The sequence below is a fragment of the Mus musculus genome, chromosome 5, assembly GCF_000001635.26.
Source record: "Mus musculus strain C57BL/6J chromosome 5, GRCm38.p6 C57BL/6J".
NCBI lineage: Eukaryota > Metazoa > Chordata > Mammalia > Rodentia > Muridae > Mus > Mus musculus.
In genome coordinates this window covers 143,457,444-143,480,021 of record NC_000071.6, presented here as the reverse complement: position 1 = coordinate 143,480,021, position 22,578 = coordinate 143,457,444, and the positions used below count along the sequence as shown (strand labels likewise).

General features: G+C 47.6%; 1 protein-coding gene across 4 annotated transcripts in view; it reads right to left on the bottom strand.

The window, feature by feature from the left end:
• Positions 1–15,538, bottom strand: part of Daglb (diacylglycerol lipase, beta) — a 39,959-nt gene extending 24,421 nt beyond the window's left edge. The window contains exons 1-5 of one of the 4 annotated variants that reach the window (XM_030254461.1): positions 15,246–15,538; positions 12,918–13,069; positions 6,904–7,075; positions 5,151–5,645; positions 1,486–1,608 (exon numbers count right to left, since the gene is read on the bottom strand). In XM_030254461.1, the coding sequence (XP_030110321.1) occupies positions 1,486–1,608; positions 5,151–5,387 (360 nt within the window). In that variant the 5' untranslated portion in view covers positions 5,388–5,645; positions 6,904–7,075; positions 12,918–13,069; positions 15,246–15,538. The remainder of the gene's footprint in view (positions 1–1,485; positions 1,609–5,150; positions 5,646–6,903; positions 7,076–12,917; positions 13,070–15,245) is intronic. The other 3 variants (NM_144915.3, XM_006504698.3, XM_006504700.2) reach the window with 3 other exon arrangements.
• Positions 15,539–22,578: the final 7,040 nt, after the last annotated feature.

Genomic DNA, 22,578 nt, shown 5'->3' with positions numbered 1-22,578 from the left:
TCTTGGTATGTATCTCTGGCTGGTCTTAAACTCTCAGACGCACCAGCTTCCAAAAAGCTGGTTTTTAAACAGCCAGCAGTGGATTCCACCAGAGATGGGAGGGAGGCAGGGATCCCTGCAGAGCTTTCTGACTCTTGTGGAGCTTCATGCCTGGAGACCGTCATGGCTTTCCACCCGACAACAAGGGTGCTGCCAACACCTGGTGGAGCTCTGCCATTGGGAGAAAGCTTTGAGGTCTCAAAAGACTCACACTGTTCCCTGTAGTTCCCTCCTGCCTCATGGCTGTGTCTTAAGATGTGTGTGTGTTAAGATGTCTTAGTTTTTGTCCCTTCTACTGTGCAGCCTCCTCCAGCGCCATGCCTGTCTGCCCTCTAGAACTATAAGCCCCAGATGCTTTCTTTCTTAAGTTGCCTTGGTCCCTTATCTCAGCAACAGAAGAGTAACTAAGACACACCAGCACCGTGGATGCCTGGCTGCCCTGGCAGAGACAGAGGGACACAGCCTATGGCTTCTCTGTATGGTATTTTTCTGTTACTTTTTTCTTCCTTTTTGAGGGTCTGGGGACATGGCTCAGTGGTATACATTTGTCTAGTATGTATAAGACTCTGGAGTCCATGCTCAGGGATTCAAGAAAGAATGAAGGAACAAAGGCAGGGAGGGAGACAGGGAGGGATGGAGGAAGTGAAGGAGAGGGGGAAGGAGGAAAGGAGGGAGAGAAGGCACACTGGGAAGGAGGCAGGGAGAGAGAGAGGGAAGGAGGGAGGGAGAGGAGGCACACAGGGAGGGAGGGAGAGAAGGAAGGAGGGAGGGAGGGAGGGAGGGAGGGAGGGAGGGAGGGAGGGAGGGAGGGAGGGAGGGAGGGGAAGGGAAGGGAACAGTGAGTTTTGTCCTGTTTACTGTGTAGCCTAGGGTGCCCTGGAACTGGCAATCCCCCTGCCTCTGCCCGGATTGCTGGAACAGCCAGTGTACACTGCTAAACCTGGCACAAGTTTCTCTTTGGAAAACACAATGAGTTTATAGCAGGAACCTGTTCGTCAGACAAAGCTTGAACTCTTTGCTTTCTAGACTGACTGAAAATACACTATGGGGTGACTCAGGCCCATACGAGAAGATCTTCTGGAACACCGAACCTAACACTGAATTTCCTACAGTGCAGTCTGGACAGTGAGACACAGTGGGGCTTCCTGAGCCTGGAGTCTGGGCGAGAACCGGGTCTCAGTCCCAAGCGACTAAAATTGTTCTTAGTCACTTCTCTTCTCCATCCCCCTCTGTCTCCGCCTCCCTCTCGTTTCCCCACTTTTCCTTTCCTTCTCTTTTCTTACACAGGGTCTACTTCTAGCCTTGGACTCACTCTATAGCCCAGGCTAGTCTCCTACTCACAATCCTCCTGCTTCCTCCTCCTGAATGCCCCCTGCCCAGCTTTGACTGTATGCCTCTGAAGATCTACACAGAAGCATGGACGTCAGAGGTGGGTTTTGTCATTACCTGAGGCTGTCCTGGTGTGTGGGTCACGACCTCCGGAGGCTCCCGGCTGTGGCTGATATTGTCTTGTTGCTGGTGGAGAAGGGTGAAGCCTGCTGCGATATCACTAGGCACCAGGTCTGTGTCCTGGGTGGGAAAGCACAATGGTCTGCCGTCAGACCCATCAGACTGCCCGGGAAGCCCTTAGCATCCAGTTGAACACAGTTCGTAAGCAGATACGCAAGTAGCCAGGCACATTACCCAGAAAGAGGAATTTATTACTTTTTGTCTGAGACAAGTCTTGTGCAGCTTAGGTTGGCCTTTGACTCAGTACATAAACACCGCCTGAAATTCCAGATCTTCCTGCCTCTACCTCTCAATTACAAACTTATATCTTGTGTGTGCACGGGTGAGCGAGTTCATGTAAATGCCACAAGAGTGTGGGAGCCCTCAGAGGCTAGAAGGTGCTGTGGATCCCCTGAAGCTGGGGTCACAGGTGTTGGTAAGCTAACCAGTGTGGGTCCTGGGACAAGAGTGTGGGAGCCTCAGAGGCTAGAAGGTGGTGTTGGATCCCCTGAAGCTGGGGTCACAGGTGTTGGTAAGCTAACCAGTGTGGGTCCTGGGAACTGAATGCAGGTCCTCTGCAAGAGTAGGAGGTGCTGTTAACCCCTGGGCCAGCTCTTCAGCCTCTTAACGATGTATTTTCAAAGAGCATTTTTCCACTGTGGGATTCCTTATAGATGTTAGCTTAGTATTTTTTTTTTCATATCTTGTCCTCAGACAAATCTACTAGGTTAATCATTTTATCAAAATCTCATTTTAAGTGACTTAACTATTTCTGTTTAAAGAAATTGTGTATCTGTGTGCATTGGAGTACACACATGTGCTGTGTACACATGCTGGAGTACCCATGTGGAAGTCACAGGACAACTTTGGTGGATTGGTTCTCTCCTCCCAACGTGTTTTGAGGCAGGGTCTCTCTTTATACCTGCTGAACTGTGTTCTCCAGGCTAGCTAGCCTGTGAGCTTCTATCTAACCACAGGAGAGCTGGGATTAAAGGTGCACACCATCACACCCGGCATTCTCATTTCTTAAGCTAGTGTGAAGTTCGTGCTGATAAATACTCTGTGGCAGATTCATGAGGCTGAACATATGGCTACTGGGTACACTGTGCCATGGAAGAAATCAGAAATCAGTAAACACCAGTGAGAATTCTCATGTGGACAAACACGGAAGTCAGAAGTCCTCTCTCAGCTGGGCCTGGTGGCGCATACAGAACTGCAGGACCCAGAGGAATGTGGACGGCAAGTTCAGGGCCAGCCTGAGCTATATAATAAGTCCTTGTGTCAAAAAGAAAATGAAGGAAGGAAGGAAGGAAGGAAGGAAGGAAGGAAGGAAGGAAGGAAGGAAGGCAGGCAGGAAGGAAGGCAGGCAGGCAGGCAGGCCACAGAATGAATGGCTCAGTTACAAGTGCTTGCTATCAAACCTGATGACCTGAGTTTGGTCCCTGAAACACACTTGGTAGAAGGAGAGAACCAACTCTTGCAAGTTGTCCTTTAACCTCCACACATGCCATGCATGCACCCAAATACACAGATTAAATATAATTAAAACCAAAAGAAACCACACGATATTCTCCAGCAGCAGCAGCACAGGAAGACCCACAGACGGTCCACTGATGGAGGGAGTCTACGGTGCATGAGAAGACCCACAGATGGTCCACTGATAGAGGGAGTCTACGGTGCATGAGAAGACCTACAGATGGTCCACTGATGGACAGAGTCTATGATATATAAGAAGACCCACAGACAGTCCACTGATGCACAGTCAATCATGCATGAGAAGACCCACAGACGGTCCACTGATGCACAGTCAATCATGCATGAGAAGACCCACAGACGGTCCACTGATGCACAGTCAATCATGCATGAGAAGACCCACAGACAGTCCACTGATGCACAGAGTCTATGATGCACGAGTCCTTGGGTTCCATCTCCAGCACTGCATAAATAAACCTGTCTTAGTAGAGCACACCTGTAATCTCTACCTTCAGGAGACAGAGGCTGGAAGACCAGAACTTCAAGGTCATTCTTGGCTATGTAAGGAGTTTGGGTCATTCTCAGCTACACGAGACCCTGCCCCCCAAAAGTAAAAATGGTACTGACTAGGTACCGCCTCTTCTAGATATCTTGAGATGGGTTGAAGCACTCCCATAAGATTTGGCGATGGCTGGCAAGATGGCTCAGTGGTGATGAGTGCTTGCTGCCCTTGCAGAGGACCGAGTTCTGTTCCCAGCACCCCTGTCAGGCAGTCTCACTCTACTTGGGTACCTGCACACAGGAGGCATACGCTCAACAGATGCAAGAGCTAAAAATAAAAACAGCTTAAGGCTGGCGGTGGTGGTGCGCACCTTTAGTCCCAACACTCAGGGGCAGAGTCAGACAGATTTCTGAGTTCAAGGCCAGCCTAGTGTACAGAGTGAGTTCCAGGACAGCCAGGGCAACACAGGGAAAACCTGTCTTAAAAACCCATAAATAGACAGACAGTCAGATAATAAAAATAAAAACAAGTAAAAACAAGAACAACAAAAAAAAAGATTTGTGGGCACGCTTCTTGGGTTCCTACAGGAGGGCCCCTGCTGTCACATCACGATGCTAGCTCTCCACAGTCCAAAGTCAGAAACTACAGAGAAGCGAGGGAGAGACAGAAGAGACAGACAGGAAGGTGCGGAGGGTGTCGAAAGGAATCTTCTCTTTTACTTGGTTTCAGAACCAAAAATAACAGTAGTTATCACACATCGTTACACAGACGCGTATAGAGGAGGAAGAAAATGAGATCATCCAAGTCCAAGGACAGCTCATCCGAGAGCGATCTCTCCCGTGCACTTCATGACCAGTGAGTGAGTCATGGTACGTAGTGAGAAATACTTGTTTTAAACATTGTGTGGTGTATGTGCAAGCGTGTGCGTGTGTGTATGTATGTGTGTGTGTGTGTAGAGGTCATTGAACTCAGGTCATCTCTCTTGGCGGTGAGTACCTTTACCTGCTGAGCCATCTTGCTCGCCTGAGAAATTCTTTTCTGATACTCCCTGGCAGGGCCCTGCTCACACATGCCTATCTGCTGACTGGGCTGGACAGAGGAGATGTAGACAGAGAACTGGCAGCGTCTTTCGTAATGCTTAGTTCCTTAAAAAAAAACAAGGCACAGGCTGGGCTGTAACGGACCAGTGTTTATGAAAGACACACCTAGCCACGGAGAAATTTGCTGAGGGCCGGGCTGGGGCTCAGCTGGTACATACAATACATGCCTAGATGCATAAAGCCTTGGCTCCCACTCTTAGCAACAAATAAACCGGGTGTGGTGGTGCACGCCTGTAAGCCCAGCATGGAGGAGGCAGATGAAGGAGGATCAGGAGTCCCAGGAGGTCCTCTGCTACACTGTTTCAGACCTGGGTTACAGGAGACCCAGCCTCAACAGAGCAACACAAACAAGGAACAGGAAAGGCTTGGCCATCCTCGAAGTTAACTGCTACCTGCCAAGCCCACCCAGGCAGTGACCTCCCAAACCCCACGTCCAAGGGATACTTTACGGTGGCTCACATGGCTTTCTTTGTGCAGGATGCTCATCACCCCACAGAGGCATTTATAGAAATGGAAGAGAGAGACCACAGCAGATCCCTTCAGCTTACAGAGAAGTAGGTGGAGAACAGGTCGGCAGTGCTGGAAAACGCCACCCTGGTGTTATCATCCTGCCCAACGCAGCAGCAGCAGAACTGCACCCGGGTCTCCCACACGCTCTTCGCAGCCGTCTTCAGGCCAGTCAGTAACCGGTTTGAGCTGTTACTGTCCAGGTGCTCCGGGATGCATGGGGGATACGGAGCCATCTTCCCGCCCAGCGGGTCAAAGACAAAGATGATGGTGACCATGGTGGCAGCAATGACAATCCAGCTGTAAGGAGTAAGGCACGGGACAGGCTGGGTGACTGTGGAGGGCGGTGGCCTGAGCCCACGCCACACGCACCAACTAAGCTGTTTCTGTGCTGCTGAAGGAGAGGCAGAGTTCTGAAAACCCAACCGAGGCAAGCAATATTCTTCTAGAACGTTCCCCAGGAGGGTCAGTGAGCCGGCTCAGGAGGAAGAGGTGCTGCCAGCCAAGTCTCAGGATCTGAGTTTGCTCTCCAGGGCCTTCAGGATAGGAGGAGAAAACCAACTTCTGCGAGTTATCCGCTGACTTCCAACATGTGCCAAGTCACACCCATACACACACACACACAAACACACACACACACACACAGAGACTAACTACATAAATGAATATTAAAAAAGAAAACAAAGAAAGAAAAATGGTTCCTTGTGAGTCCACAGCCAACCCAAGTCCCAGGAAAACCACAGAGTTCCGAGAGTGAGGCCCACAAAGGAAAAAAGGGTCCAAGAGGTGAGCAGTGTTGTAGCCTAGACATAGAAGTCACCCGAACTAGTTCTCCAGGACCCCCGACACTGACCCGGCTATTACTAAGCACTCTAGGAGTCTTCATGGTAAGACAAAAAGAATCTCCACACGATGGAATACTCTGACAGGTGTCCCCTCTCCCGGGCCCACATTTAATTGCTTCTATTTGTGTGTGGTGTATATATGTGCTCATGTGGGGGTGTGCATGTGTACAGAGACCAGAGTTCAACATCAGGGTATTCCCTGATCGCTCTCTACTTTTCTAAGTCAGGGCTCTTATTGAGCATAGAACTGAATGATGTGGCTGGCAGTCTATGTCCAGCACCCAACGTGTGGGGATCTGAACTCAGGTCCTAAGGCTCTCGTGGCAGGCTTTAACAACTGTACCGCATCCTCAGCCCTGACTGTTTCTACACTGCCTACGCTGTGCAAGGCCCTGCAAGCCCTCCACTACAATCTTGCTGGTAAGACGCCGATTCTGCCGTCCCTGCCTGTGACCATTTCTCATCTCACCTTTAACCTCCACCCTTCCTCTGGTTATTAGTCAACCGCACCCCCCCCCCCCCCGCCTCCTGCCTCCCCACCAAATCTGGGGCTCATATTTTCTAGGATAGGCTAGGAGGCAGGAAGTCCCAGTGATCCTCCTGTCTCTGCTGTTCTTGGAGTTGGGGTTAAAGACTGGAGGCCCAGTTTCTCTAATGGGTGCTAGGAACTGAACTCCAGTCCTCACATAGTTTGACAAGTGCTCTCGACTGCTGAGCCATCTCTCCTGCTGCCGCCCCCCTCCTTATGAGAGAGGGAACTTGCAGGAAAATTGGAGCTGGGAAGAAAGTGATCACTTGCAGATATGAGCTGGAAGATGAGCTGTTTCTCACGGACCAAACCCCATCGCTCAAGTCTCCGTGAATTACTCAGAGAGGCCCAGGACTTCGGGGTGCCGTACCACCCAGAAACGCACCTGAGAAGAAGCTAGGAGGAGGAGGAAGACCTCACCTGACAATGACGGTGGCGATGATGCCAATGACAACTGTCCTGTCACACTGGATACCTTTTGCCACCCAGGCGGCCCCCAGAGAAGCCCAGACCATCTCTGGCAGGAAGAGCGCCAGGCGGATATAGAGCAGCTTAGACATAGACTTCCGAGGTCCAGGGTTACAAATGGTTCCTGAAACACAGAAAAAAAAAAAAAAAAAAAAAAAAACCAGCTGCTCACGAGCGTCCTAAGGCACAGGCAGAGCTGCCTGTCCAGCTACTGGGGGTGGGGTGGGGGTGGGGCGCTGGAGAGATGGTCAGCTGATAAAGAGCCTGTCCTAAAAGCGGGAGGACTGAGTTCAGATCCCTAGCATCCACATGAGAGCTGACAGAAAGGTGGTGTGTGTCTCACCAGAGGGCTGGTGGGATTGGTGTGTGTCTCACCAGAGGGCTGGTGGGATTGGTGTGTGTCTCACCAGAGGGCTGGTGGGATTGGTGTGTGTCTCACCAGAGGGCTGGTGGGATTGGAGACAGGCAGACTGGAGCTGACTCGGATCCAGTTCACCCTCAAGAATTAAGGTCCTGCATGACTGAAGACGACTCTTGACAATGAAGAAGACTCGACACTGACCTCTGACCTACACACACACACACACACACACACACACACCAGCTACAGGGAGGGGGCTGAAAAGACTGTTCAGCAGCTAAGAGCATGCACTGAAATTGGCTCTCTATATCTACACCAGGCAGCTCACAGCCCCATACAAATAACTCCGGCTGCAGGGGGGGGGGGGGGGTCTGACCCCTCTGGCCTCCATAGGCACCTGCAGTCACACACATATACCACAGTCAGCCGCATAAACACATACTCATAATTTAAAAATAAATCTTAAGAAACACAGCTACTGAACATCTCTGAGTTTTGCTGCACACCCACCACTGAACTCCTACTCAACTATACTTCCCAAAATAGGAAGCAAGTGACAAAGCCGGGTGGCGGTGTGGGAGGCAGAGGCAGGCGGAGCTCTGAGTGTGAGGCCAGCCTGGTCTACAGAGAGAGCTCCAGGACAGCCAGGGCTACACAGAGGAAACTCTGGTTTGGAAAAACAAGAGCGGGGAGGAGGGGAAGAGAGGGGGGAGAGTGAGAGTGAGAAGAGAGGGGAGACAGACAGACAGACAGACAGAGTGAAGGCTGGGAAGCAGGGCATAAGCTTCACACTCCTAGCGTAGATTCACTGTGGCTCTAACTAGGGAGGAAGGACTACATAATCACAGCCCAAACTGGAATACTTCTAAGAAGCAAGAGAGGCACACTGGGTGTAATTATACTGGAGGAACCGTATAGCTGGAGAGGACTGTCCCAGGCAGAAGTAGTCGTCACCCGGGTTCTCTCAGCCAGGAAGAAGTGTCCCATTGTCCACCTGACTGAACACGCAGTACTACTAAATACTTTAATACCCACCATTCCTTAATCCTCGCAAACTGTGGACAAGAGATTATCTCATTTTACAAACAGAGGGTCAGAGAGCTCTAGACTTGTGTGTGTGCGTGTGTCTGTGTGTGTGGAGTGTGGTGTGTACGTAGTATGTATGGTGTGTATATTCTGTGTGTGTGTGTGAAGTGTGGTATATATGGTGTGCGGTGTGTATGTGGTAAGTCTGTGTATGAGGTGTGTGGTGTGTGGTTTGTGTGTGGTGAGTCTGTGTGTATGTGGTGTGGTATATATATGGTGTGTGGTATGTGGTGTGTGTGGTGTGGGGTGCATATGTAGTGTGTGGTTTGTGTGTGGTGAGTCGGTGTGTATGTGGTGTGTGGTGTATATGGTAAGTCTGTGTGTGGAGTGTGGTGTGTGTTTGTGGTGAGGCTGTGTGCACGTGGCACTACCAAGGCTCCTGCTTGGCCTTTATATGGTAATTGATTTTTACACTTTTATTTACATTTATTTATTGTGTGTGAGCACATGTGTGCCATGACACACAAGAGGAGGTCAGAGGACACCCGCAGGAGTCAGTTTTTCCTTCTACTGTGTGGGATCACACTCAGGTCACCCGGCTTGGCGAGCAGAACCTGGCTAAGCCATCTGGCTGGCTGGCACAGAGCTCTCACCCTCTCTGAGGAACGAAGGAAGCCTGCTACTAAGTGACAGTGGCAGAGGCCCTAGAAAACAGGAACCAGACCTCCGCTGCACTGGAAAGATGCCAAATATGGACACAGTTTAACACAGTCAGCAGCATCTGTGATTGGGGCTCCTCACACAAAGCTCTAACACAACAGTCACTAAATACGGACAAAGAAACAGAGATGGAGTGTGTCTAAACAAGTCCCCAGAGATTAAACGAGGCATTGAAAGACCCTCCATCTACCTAGAAAAACACCGTTTTAAACTCCTTGACAATTTCGTATACATATGTGGTACATTTTGGTCACCACCCTTCCCTGCCCCTCCCGGTCCCTCTGGAGCCCCTTCTTCCTGAGAAGTCCCTCTTACTCTCGAATCTTTGTCTTGGCTTTGCTTTTTGGTGACTCACTGAGTTTGATTAGGGTGACTGCCTGAGCACAGGCTGGGAGCTCTTCACTGGAACACGGGCAACTTACCAGTGGCTACATCACTGAAGAAAAATGACTCCCCTCCCTCAGCACCACGGCCTGCCAGTAGCCCCTGAGCTAAAGCTGGGGTCTTGTGAGTCCCTCCCCAACCCACGATGTAATACTAACGGCCTTATCAGGTTCAGGTCTTAGAAAAACACATTTTTTTTTTTTTTAAAGACAAAGTTTCACTCTGCAGACCAGACTGGCCTTGAACTCACAGAGATCTGCCTGCCTCTGCCTCCTGAGTGCTGGGACTAAAGTTATGCGCCACCATGCCTGGGTAGAAAAACACTTTTCTTTCCATATTTTTTTCCCCCCTCAATCTCAATTTGATGACCCTGACCTTCAGAGACACTGTTGCACTGGGCTATCCTCAAGAAAGACTTCCTTTGAAAAAAAAAAACAAAAAACAAAAGAAAAAGAAACATTTCCTAAAATGACCTCCTTAGGTCCCTCAGCACGTGGGACATGCAGAAAAGCATCAAAGAGAAGGTCTCCCAGACACGGCAGACGGCAGGCCCCATGGAAAGGGCTCTGTCACAGCGCCTTGAACTGCCTGGGAAGTGGACCGTCCCCATCTACCCCCAATAGGAGGGCTTCATGGAGCCTTCTGAAATCAAACACGGAGACAAATGCCTGTGATCCTAGCCCTGGCTCAAGAAGCTGAAACAGGAAAATCACCGAGTCTGGCCAGCCTGGGCTACACAGTAATACCCTGTAAAGGCAAAGACAAGACCACAACGAAAGTGACATTGTCTCAACTACATCACATATATCTGTGACTGCGAGGAAGAATCCCTGTGCTCGTCTATCCACAGCCACACTACAAGCACTGCTGAGTGTATATGCCAACTGTAGGTGAGACCTGATTGCTATGTGTGTGTTATCACACTGGCCGACCCAAAGGCTTGGCTGATTCCCATGCAAAGACAGAGCTGTTCATTCATTCCCACTTCGTAATGAGACAGTATGCTTATATTCATATCTTTATGTGTGGCTGAGGCTAAATTAAAAAATGTATTCTGTTATTGTTCAGGCTTTCTGCCTATTTTTTCCACTGATCTGGGTTGTTCCCTTATTTCTCACTGAAGCCCCGTACTCGGTCTGGTGGTGCATGCCTGTAATCCCTGTGCTTGGGAGGCAAAGACAAGAGAGCAGCCCACAGTAGTCCCCAGCCAGTTAGGGCTATGATGCAGACTTCATCTCAGAAAGAGGAGACATGGGGCTCTGGCTCTGTTGGGAGGGGATTGCCGCTCAAGCACGAGGCCCTGGGTTCAATCCCTATTGATGCCAAAGCAAATAAAAGAAGTTTTAAAGGGCTATGAACGTAGGGATTTGTCTTTTTCTCAATCCTACAACCCCAACCCACATACTTATCTTTTAAATTTTCTTCTTCACTAAAATTTGTATGTGTGTATATATGTACACACACACATATATATTGTTGTTGTTTTTTTTTCGAGACAGGGTTTCTCTGTATAGCCCTGGCTGTCCTGGAACTCACTCTGTAGACCAGGCTGGCCTCGAACTCAGAAATCCGCCTGCCTCTGCCTCCCGAGTGCTGGGATTAAAGGCGTGCGCCACCATGCATTGTGAGACAGGGTCTCACTGTGTAGTCCAGGATGGTCTGGAATTTGCTATTTAGACTGGGGTGGCCTCAAACTCAAGAGACTCACTTTCTTCTACCTCTCTGAGCACTAGCTTTAAAGCTGTAAGCCACTATGCCCAACATACAATACCCCTTTAAGAAGTTTTTTTCTTAAACATTTATTTGAGTGTGGTGGACATATGTACTGCCACATATCTGTGGAGGTCAAAGGACAATTCTGGAAATAGATTCTATCTTACTACATGGGTGTCAGGGCCTTCCAAGTGCTGGGATTAAATGTGTGTTCCACTACCACCCAGCTAAACAGCTTTCTCTGTGCAGTTCTGGAACTTGCTCAGTAGACCAAACTGGCCTTGAACTCAGAGATCCACCTGCCTCTTCCCAGCATTAGGCTGGGATCAAAGGCACGGTCACCATGCCTGGCTAACATGTTTTAAATTTCATTTTTATTCTTGTGTTTGTGCCTCCTCTCTGGGTGCACTGTGGCCAGTGAGGGCATTAGAGCCCAGGTAGTTCTGAACCTGTAGGTGGGGGCTAGAAACTCTTCTGTAAGAGCAATAAGCACTGAGCCATTCCTCCAGCCACCACCCCTCAAAAATACAGACAGACAGTCACAGGCAGGCAGGCAGACACACACAGAGACAGAGAGACACAGAAAGACAGACAGACACAGAGAGAGAGAGACAGGCAGACAGACAGATAGGTGCAGGCAGGCAGAAAGATGGGGAGGGACAGATGGATGGGCAGAGAGGCACACATAGGTCAGGGGAGTCAGTCTATGTGCACGTGTCATAACACACACATGGAGGTCAGAAGACAACCATTGGGAGTCAGTTCTTATCTCCTACGATGTGGAACCCAGAGATGGAACCTAGAGACAGAACTCTGGTCATCAGGCTTGGTAGCAAGTGCCTTCATCTGCGGAGCCGTTTAACGGCCCACAATGCTGTTTTTCAGACAGGCTCCGTGGTCTAAAGACTCAGGTAAGCTTTGAACCTGAGGTCCTCCCATCTTTGTCCCCTGAGAAGCTGTGATAACTAGGCCTGCACTGTCACGCTCCGTTTAATACGGTTTCTTAAGATACTGCTTTGGGTTCCAGTGAGAACGGCTCAAGTCCTAAGTAACAGAAAACCCAGTTCAAGCTGGATGGACTGGAAGGACCTGTATACCGGCTAACACTGGATTAGCAGGGGTAGGAAGACATCAGCTTCTCCAGGAGCACCTGTGTGCCTGCTCATCCTGGCCATGAGTGGAGACAGCCCCACCCAGAAGAAAACACAAAATATGCCTCGGTTTGTTGTTGGGAACTTAGGAGGAGGGATTAACATTGCCCTAGGAAAGGAATTCTGACAACACCCTACCTCAAATAAGGAGGAGAGTGATCCAGGAAGGCAGCCAATGACATCACCCTCTGGCTTACACACACACACACACACACACACACACACACACAGAGAGATAAGAAAAACGTTCCCACGTCCACTGTAGTGATAGGCTTTCAACTATGGAAACAGTGAGAAGCTGTGTGGGGCTGGGGAGGCGGCTCAGTGGGAAGGCGGCTCAGTGGGGAGGCGCACCTGCCACTTTCCAGGAGGACTCAAGTTAGGCTCTCAGCACCTGTGTGGTGTGGTTCACTACCACCTGTAATCTAGGTCCAGGCGATCCCAATCCAGAGCTCTCTCCTGACCACAGTAGGCACTCGGATGCACATATTCGTGTGCGCACGCACACATTTCAGAAGCCAAAACAAGACTACTGTACCGTACACAAATGGTAGCGCAGTATGGCTGTTAAGATACAGAGCGGGTTTCACACAGAAAGTGTGTCTCTTTACCTCTCATGCTGACACACACGATGGCCAACACGGTGCATATAATAACTGCCAGGAGAACAAGGAGGACTATCAGGTACGTGCTGAGCAAGACTCCACCGGGACAGTCCAGCCTCCTTCTGTGCGTGAGATACAACGTCAGACTGACAATCCACCTGTGCGCAGAGAAGAACGTGGGTTCATAAAACACGCTAGGAGGAAATACAGGGAGTTAATACTCTCCAATCAGGGTTAAGGTTCAAAAGAAGATGTAATCTGCATCAATAAAAAGTCTATCCAGAGGCAGACTGTTAACACACATGTGGCTTTCTGTTCTTAATCTGTATTTTCTGTGAGCCATGTACTGGGCATGGCACCAGAGAGGCAGAGGCAGAGGGCAGGAGGATCATAAATTAGAGGCTACACGAACCTGGGCTATAGATGAGTTCCAGGCCACCCTAAGCTGCACAAGGAGCCCCCACTTCAAATGCAAACAAGCTGGAGCTACTGCTCAGTGGGTAGTGTTTACCAGGCATGCAGGAGCCCTTAGGTTCAATGAATGCTACATTAAATGTTAAGTGCTACATTAAGTGTTAAGAGTGCTACATAAACTAAGTCCTGTAATCCCAGGACAGGGGAAGTGGAGACAGGAGGATGAGAACTTCGAGATCGTCCCACACCTCATAATGGGCTTTAAGGCAAGCAAGAGATGTAGGAGACCCTGTCAAAAATCGAAACCTAGACAAGCTAGGGTTCCCCAGGAAAACACCCACCGTGACTTAGAATCACGTGGTTGCTAAACGAACTTACACTTGCTGAATTAATATCAGGATTTGTATGTATGTGTGTGTACTTTAACGTTCAGTAAACACACATTGTAGCCAACTGTAATTCAAAACCAAGCAAGCAGGAAGCAAATTATGAAAATAACGTATCAGGGTAGATACAAATAAACACAAAAGGAGAAGTCCTATGGCCTCTTGACTGTATTTTGTAACTCGGCGGTGAACAACGATAGCATGAATCTCCAGAGGGAATGGAGCCACTGAATCCCCCTGGAGGGACTTCAGCAGCAAACAGACCCGCTTAGCAAGAACGTCCACCTTTTTAAAAAACTATATCTATTTATTTGAGGAAGACTATGCCATCCCACACCTTCGGAGGGAGGTCAGAGAGCAACTTAAAGGAGCCAGTTCTCCTCCTACCATGTGGGTCCCGGAGATAACAATTTAGGTCATCAGGCTTGGCGGCAAGCACCTTTACCCATCTGAGCTCCCCTGCTGCCCAAGATGGTCCAATTAAAGATTGACATTCCAAAGCCCTAAGAGGTGTCATCTGAGGTGGGGAGGATTTAACTCAAAGCCTAGCATACGTGAAGCCCGGGCTCAAGCACTAGAGGGGAAAAAATAAAGGTAAGATTGGTCTAGATAACTTTTCTGTCCCCGTACCACCCCTCCCCCCGCACCTCTTTTTTTTTTTTTTTTTTGAGGGAGGGTCTTGTGCAACTCCCCTATGACTCACTGTATATCCAAGGATGACTGTGAACCGCAGATGCTCTCCGCAGATGCTCTTACACCACCCCCTAGTCCTGGGATTTACAGGTGAGAGCCGCCACTATCAGTTCTGTGTGGTGCTGGGGATCCCGTGCACACAAGGGCCTCCTTCATGTTAGGTGAGTACTCTACCAAAAGGAACTGTTACACCTTCAGCCCCTAGATAACTTTTTCTGTCCAAACACCAGAGCTCCGTGTCAGGAGTTTCAGACTAAAAACGATCTGAGAAAAACCCGGCCTGTCTAGAAAGGGCTTTGCTGCTCCTATTCCTTTACCTCTTGAGAATGCTTTTTTTCTAAGAACGTTATTCCTCGTCGGCAGGCGTGCCAGGGGCTGACTTCACCCACCGGTGCCGTTTCCCACTGAGCCTAGCTGCATTTTGCAAAACCGGCCTATTATCCTGGTTTCTATGAATTGCTCCGAAATTGCTATTTCCCAGATTATTGTTTTGCATTGACAGGGACTTTGATACCCTCCCAGCAAGAAAAAGGACAGGTGTGATCCAAAGTTCCGGAGCCGCGGGCTTCAGGAAGGAGAGACCTGGGGGCTATGGTTTTTAGATGCTCACATTTCCCTCACGCTCTCGAGGCTAGGGCTCGGCGCTGCACCCTAGGGCTCGGCTCCTACCCTGCAGAGCTGAAGGTCCCGGACCCTGTCAAATACACAGAGCGACTGCCTCTATATCCTAGGTGCAGACAGATTGTGCTCCGGGGGCGCGGTTGCCCCTTAAGCACCAAGAAGGCACGACTTTTGTCGCCTTAACCAGCGCGCCTCCCACCCTCACGGCGGCCTCACTTACCACAGCACACGCAGGAACAGCTCAAAAGACCCGGGGAACACCAAGTCGTCGCTGGCTAGAGACCAGCGCCGGCCGAACAGCACCATCCCCGGCATGGCGCACCTCCCACCGCGCCGCCTAAGCCGCGCGCACCCTTCTGACTCCGCGCGTGTCTGGAGGGGGTCCCCAGCAGCGCCAAGGCGCAAGCCTACGTAAAGACCCGCGCATGCGCCTCCGGCCCGAGTCCGGAGCGCGCCCACAAGAGACGCGCACTTTGCTGTCTTTGCCTCCTTCCCAGGTCCCCTGACCCGGAAGTCAGCTGCTGGCTGTTAAGTGCCGGTCGGTGGCGTATGAAGTCCATTCCGGTGTGGTCATTTCTGTTTAATAGACTGAGGATTTAAAAAGATCTGGAGAGAATGCTCTCCCTAGAGAGCCGCGCCTATGAATAGTGAAGCTAGGACGTAGGTCTGGGTCTCTGAATCTTTCTAGCTTGGGATGACTTTACTGTACGCCTTTTAGCACCTCCATTCCTCTTCTCTCTCTCTCCACACACACCGTGCTTTATCCATCTTCATCCCTTCCCCTGCCTGGTCTCACTAATGCTAGTTCCCATTCTTCCCCACGGTCCCCCTGGTGACCGAGGAGAACCATCAGACCTGGTCTAAATTATGTCTAAGACTTGCAAGTCTGTGCTTCGGCGTAAAGTGCATGTTAATCCTTTCCAGAGACTTTTCTAGCGGAGTCTTACATCAAAAGCCTCTAATTAGTGTCTGTGTTCCCTCATCATCTACCTGCTGTACTCCCACACACATTTTAGCTCCCCAGATTTTTAGTGTCGGTGGTGTGCATGTGTGTGTGCGCGTGTTTTTGCATGTGTGGTGGGGCGCACGTATGTAGGTGCCTGTATACATGTGCTCATGCATGTGGGGGTCTGAGGATGTTATCAAGAACTGTACCCAGCTCTTCCACCTTGCTGAGGCAGGTTCTCTCAATCAAACACAAAGCTCGGTGAGCCGGCTGGTCCTGCGAGCCAGCTTGCTGCGGAGATCTTCTGATTTCCCCCGTACCAGGCTGTAATAACAGGTGTGCTACCACACCCATCCTGCACTTTCCTGAGTTTCTGGGAATCTGAACTTTAGTCCTCACACTAGTATAGCAAGTGCTTTAACTCCTGAGCCGTCTCCTTAGCCCTTTTCCTAACTCTGGTTTCTTTATGGTGCTTAATCACTCCCTGGCCCAAGTCTGCCTGCTGCCAGACAAGCTGATCAACAGAGATGGTGTCAGGCAAGGGGTTTAGTTTTAAGATCTGGACTTATAATTAGCTGAGAAGATGCGGGATTTGTGAAAATGTCCATCCTGAGGATGGGGATGTAACTAAGTTGGCAGAGTACTGTGCCTGGCATGCACAAAGCCTTGGTTTCCAATCCTAGCTACTGTGTAAACCAGAAGTGGTGGGACAGGTGTTGGGAGGTGGAGACAAAAGGGTTAGAAATTGAGGGTTGTTGAGATTTGGTGTTGTCATGCTAAATTCTACACCCACAGGTCTAGGTCTTCTACTTACAAATTTTTGTTGTGCAAACCTTGTTCCTTGATTTAAAACTACTGATTAAATAAAATTGGCTACAGTCAATTGCTGGAGGAATTAGAGGTAACCTAGGTTTGGAGTGACCTGGTTTTGGGGGAGGGAGGAAGAGGAAGAACAGGAAAGGGAGGGGGAAGTGAGGGGAAGAAGCTGCAAAGAGGAGAGAGGAGCCATGAGCACACAGTCAGAAGAAACAGCAAGAATCTGGGGTACACTGCTGGGAAGGTAGCCAGGCCAGTAGTTAAAAGAGTAGATTAGGGGTTACCTCCTAGTAATTGTCAAAGCCAAATAAAATAACTATAGTCTGAGTCTCATTTATTTGTAAGCTAGTTGGGGATAAGCTCAAATTGCTTGTACTACATTTTGACAAACCTGATACTGGGCATAGAACCAAACTATCTGAGACTCCCTCTCAGCACAAGGCCCAACTGCATGCTGGGACACAGCCCTAAACACAGTGGCTGGATTTCCAATGAACATTTCTTATTGGCATAGAGATCTGATCTGGGTATCACAGGCTTGGGAAACCAGGCCACCAAGCCCAACTCTCTCTCCCCCAGCCGCCCACACCTCATGTCTGGAGCCTACAATTGGTACGAACGCTGCCTTGCTGGCTGCAGCTAGGGCTCAAACCCTGGGCTAACCACACCAGGGCCTCAGTGCTGAGCTCGCACCATTCTTTTTCCAATAGGAAAATGTCCCTAACAGACAAGCATAGGAGACAGAACAACACCAGCTTGGGAGCACAAAAGCCATATACCTTAAAAAAAAAAAAATCAGAAACCACTACAGAGTCCTGAGTTGAACCAAAGGGAGACAAAGGCACAGAAAACTTGAGATTAGGTATTAGGGTTGGAAGTTGGCAGTTTGGGGAGAAAAAAAAAAAAAGACAGATAAAGATGATAAACACTATAAAGACTTTCTGGACTTTACGTAAGACTATTTTGAGCACTTCAAAAGGGATGAATCTAGAGAAAATTGACACCTTGCCAGTTATAATTATTGCATTGTTAAGCTTCACTCCTGTCCTAATAAGCATTTGGGTTTGCTGTGTCTTTTCAATAAACAGCGCCTTAGAAAAAAATTTACAAGCCTTAAAAAAAATTAAAATTTTTATAAAACAGAATGAAAGCAATGTCAAGGCACTAGAGGGGAGAATACTGAAAATTATAAATCAGAAGATGGAGACTGTTGTCTGAGAAACAGGAAAAGGATAAAATATGGAAGCAGAGTTTAGAAAGCAGTTTAGAGACATTTATGAACAATATTAAGGAGGATACTAATGTAATAAGGATAGGAAAAACAAACAGGAAAATTTAGAGAAATGTATAAGTAAAATTGAGGAGGAGATTAGAGTAATAAAGATACAAGAAAAGGAAAATAATAAAAGTTAGACGTTTTAGAAGAAAATTTACAAAAGATTATAAGTACAATTGAAGTATATACTAAGATAGGGACAGAGGAGCAGAGGCCAGTAGATACTGCATCACCTCGTAACAAGACTATGAGATAGCAGTCTATTGCTTTTTAAGAAAAGAAAAACCAAAATGATTTTCCTAGCCTTGATAAGGGAATTGGAAGGAGATGAAGAAATCTGCAGGGTTATCAAGAATTTGAATGACAACCTATAGAGGCACAGGATGTAAAAAGACTTAGGGGAAGCAATAATGAGCCGTGGCTTACATTCACCATATGTCCAACAGATACTCAGTAGCTGGGCCACAGAATCCTATGGTTCTCAATGGTTGGAGAGATTGGATGACAACCATGCTAGAGCCTGGCCCTCAATTACAATGGCTGACATGGTGGAAAGATGAAGTTTTGATTATGGAACATTGAAATAGGACTGGAGGCATTGATACCGTCAAGGTTCAGTTGCTAGGTGAAGGCCCGTATTCTGAATCAGGAGTACAGATTGCTCTTGAGGATGCTGTCCTAGAACCATGTCCTTCAATATCCTTACGTGCTTGGGACAAGGTTGAACAGAGGGAGAAACTGGATCATTTACAAAGATAACAGGGGGTTCAAATGAACCTTTCACAGACTTTTTACAAAGCCTAACCACAGCGCTAACTAGAGCAATATCAGATCCAAATGCTAGAGAAATCTTATTTGAATCTTTAGCATTTTAAAATGCTAATGATGAATGCAAAAGGGCTTATTAGATCATCAATAGCAAGGTCTGCACCTCTTTCTGAGTGGATTAAAACTACTGCAGGCATAGAAGCAAATGCTCACAATCCAATTGTGGTTGGGCAAACAATTAGAGGAAATAAAGAAAGACAAGATGCCCAGTGCTGTGGATGTCAAAGATCCCGTCATTCCCAAAGTGATGGTAACCAAACAATTCCTAAGGATAAATCCTTCTACAGTAGTCATTCTGGGAGAAAGTTCCCTGTGAAGTGTAGACGTGGAAGGACCGGGCATGCTGCTCATGAATGTAGGTCATTCAAGGATACACAAGACAATTTCTCAATTTCAGAAAACTAAGGGACTTTGCTCGAGGCCTGACCAAAAAAATAACATGAGCCATTGATTTCTTGTTATCTAAGGAAAGATATTTCTGAAAAACAATGAAAAGATTTATTGTCTGTAGTAGTCTGATAGTTGGAATGGAGCTGCTCAATACTCAATGAAACCACTTAACGAAAATTGAGTATTTCCTAAAGATAAAAGATTCTAAGGATACCAAGACGACAACAACAACAACAAAATAAAACAAAAACAAAAAACAAAAAAACAATCATAAAAAACCCCACCATACTTTGGCAGACTACTATAAATGATAAGAGACAAAAGGTAAACTTATAGTTAGATGGAATTGAGATTGAAAGATTAGTGGGGCAGATGTAGCTTTAATATCACAAGATTCCTGGAAACCAGTTTGGCTGCTTCAATGGGTATCTACTCCATTCCTAGGGACTGGAACATTGTCTCATGTACAACGAACTCTTAAATGGATTAAATGTATAGGACCAAAAGGTCAGGTTAAGGCCATGTGCCACGGATGTAGCCATGAATTTATGGGGACAAGACCTATTGCAACAATGGGAAACACAGATTAGCATTCCTCCAAGTTTAGAGACAAGTCATAAGGGAAGAGGTGTTTCTAATAAATTAAAGAATGTTATCAGGGACAGTTGCAGACTGTTCAGGCTATCCATAGACAGAATACAGCAGAAGCTATCTCTTCAACCTTGACTGAAGAAGCCACTGATGACAAAACACCAACAGGCTTACCACTAAGGTGGTTGACTGACCAACCTATTTGGATTGAGCAATGGCTTATGACAAAGGAAAACTTATAGGCACTAGAACAGTTAGTCCAGGAGCAGCTGGAGGCTCAGCACATAGAGGAGTCCACCAGCCCTTGGAACTCTCCTATATTTGTCATTAAAAAGAAATCTGGCAAATGGAGGATGTTAACAGATCTGAGAACAATTGATAAAACTATTCAGTCAATGGCTTCCTTGCAGCCTGGAAACCTATTTCCTTCCTTGTTACCTAAGAATGGCCTATCATAGTGACTGAGCTAAAGGATCGGGTTTTTTTCCCACAACCCCTTTACAAGAGCAAGATAGAGAACTGCCTTCATGGTTCCCACATTTAACCAACCAAAAGGTACCAACAGAAAGTCCTGCCACCTTACAACATCAGCCATTGGAAATAATCTGTAAGCAATTCCCTCAAGCCATAATTTACCATTATATGGATGATATTTTGCTGGGTGATTCTAATAGATACACCTCAGAACAAATGTTTGATGAAGATTAAAAAACAATTTTTTTTTTTTGCTTTGTTGAGGATTACAAATTGCTCCTGAAAAACAAAGAGGCAATTCTGTTAATTACCTAGAATATAAGATAAATCTGCAGGAAATTTGACTGCAAAAGGTGGAAATCAGGAGAGACCAGTTAAATACTCTTAATGATTTTCAAAAATTATGGGGAGATATCTGGCTTCAGCTTACAATTGGTTTGACCATTGAAGAGTTAAGTAATTTATTTCAAATTCTGCAAAGTCATAAAGAATTAAATAGTCCAAGAAGATTATCAGCTGAAGCTGAAAAGGAATTGGCTCTAATAAAAAAGAGATTACAAAATGATCATATAGATCGAATTGACCTAAAGATGGCCTGTGTTTTAGTTATCTTTCCTTCTATTCATTCTCCCAAGGAATTCTTATGCAGAGGGAAGATTATACCTTAGAGTCAATTTTTAAAAACTAATTGTTTTATTTATTTACATCCCAAGTGTTGCTCCTTTTCCGGTCCCCCCTCCCAGAGTTCTTCACCCTCCCTCCCCTTTGCCTCTGAAAGAGTGCTTCCCTACCCCCCCCAGGCACCTTCTTCCCTGGTGTATCAAGTCTCTATAGGATTAGGCACATCCTCTCCCACTGAGTCCAGACCAGGCAGTGCTCTACTACATATGTGCCTTAGGCTCAGACCAGCTCCCAGGAGGATCCAGATTAGTTGATATTGTTGGTCTAACTGTGGGGTTGCCCTTCCCTTCAGCTCCCTCAGTCCTTCCCCTAACTCTTCCATAGGGGTCCCTGACCTCAGTCTAATGGTTGGCTGTGAGTATCCCCATCTGTCTCAGTCAGCTGCTGGTAGAGCCTCTCAGAGCACACCCAAGATAGGTAGGTTCCTGTTTGCAAGCATAACATAGCATCAGCAATAGTGTCAAATTTGCTGCCTGCCCATGGGATGGATCCCAAGTTGGCCAGTCACTAGTCCGCCATTTTTTTTCAGTCTCTGCTCCATTTTTGTCCCTGCATTTCTTTTAGACAGAAACAATTCTGGGTCAAAAAATTTGAAGGTGGGTTGGTGTTCCCACCCCTCCACCGGGGACCTTGTCTAACTATTGGAGGAGGCTTCTTCAGGTTCTCCCCGGTTGCGCATGTTGGCTAAGGTCACCTCCAGTGAGTCCTGGGAGCCTCTCACATCCCAGGTCTCTAGGACTTTCTAGAGGTTTCCTTCACCCCCACTCCCCACCCCAGACAGCAGTATCATTCTACTCATTCTCCTGGTCCTCTAGGCTTCTCTCCTGTCTTCCCCCAAACCTGATCCTGCCCCCTTTCCCTTCCTTAGTAGCAATCTGCAGTAAAACCATCTGGCCCTGAGCAGAGAAGTAATTTCTTCTGTAAAAACTGGCCAAATTTTACCAAAACTTTACCAAACAGTGAAATCAACTTATATAAAGACATTTTGGGTTTGCAGCCTTTGAATGATGTGACAGGGCACTTCCACACATAAGTGTCCTGTGCTTGCTCTGGTCCCAGAGCAGTGACAAGCATGGACTGTCAGTGATGGTCTGCAGCAGGGCTTGTGGCAGCCAACTCCATGACGGACAGGTCTACTTTAACAAAGTATAATCAAGGGAGTACGTCACAATATCAGATGAATTATGTAAGAGCAAAATAGGAACAAACCAAAAGATGAAGATGAAAGAGCTGCCACAAACAAGGCAAGTGTTCCCCATAATGCACCTGCAGAGGCAAATGGTGGGGAGAGGGCAGATGATGCTAACATGAAGGGAAGCTGAGTATAGTATTTATTTCTCATTTTATACAACTCTGACTCTTTACAAAAATGGTTATAGTCGTGCCTGGAGAAATGTAACCCACAGCATTGGAAAGCAAATACTCTTTGTAGTTATTTAAAAGGGCCTTTTTCAAAATTATAATACAAAGGTCTATCCTCTATGAGCAATCCTCCACTGTGCATTATAACAAAAAGGCTTACTTTTAATACAAAGACTAAGTGTTTGGTAG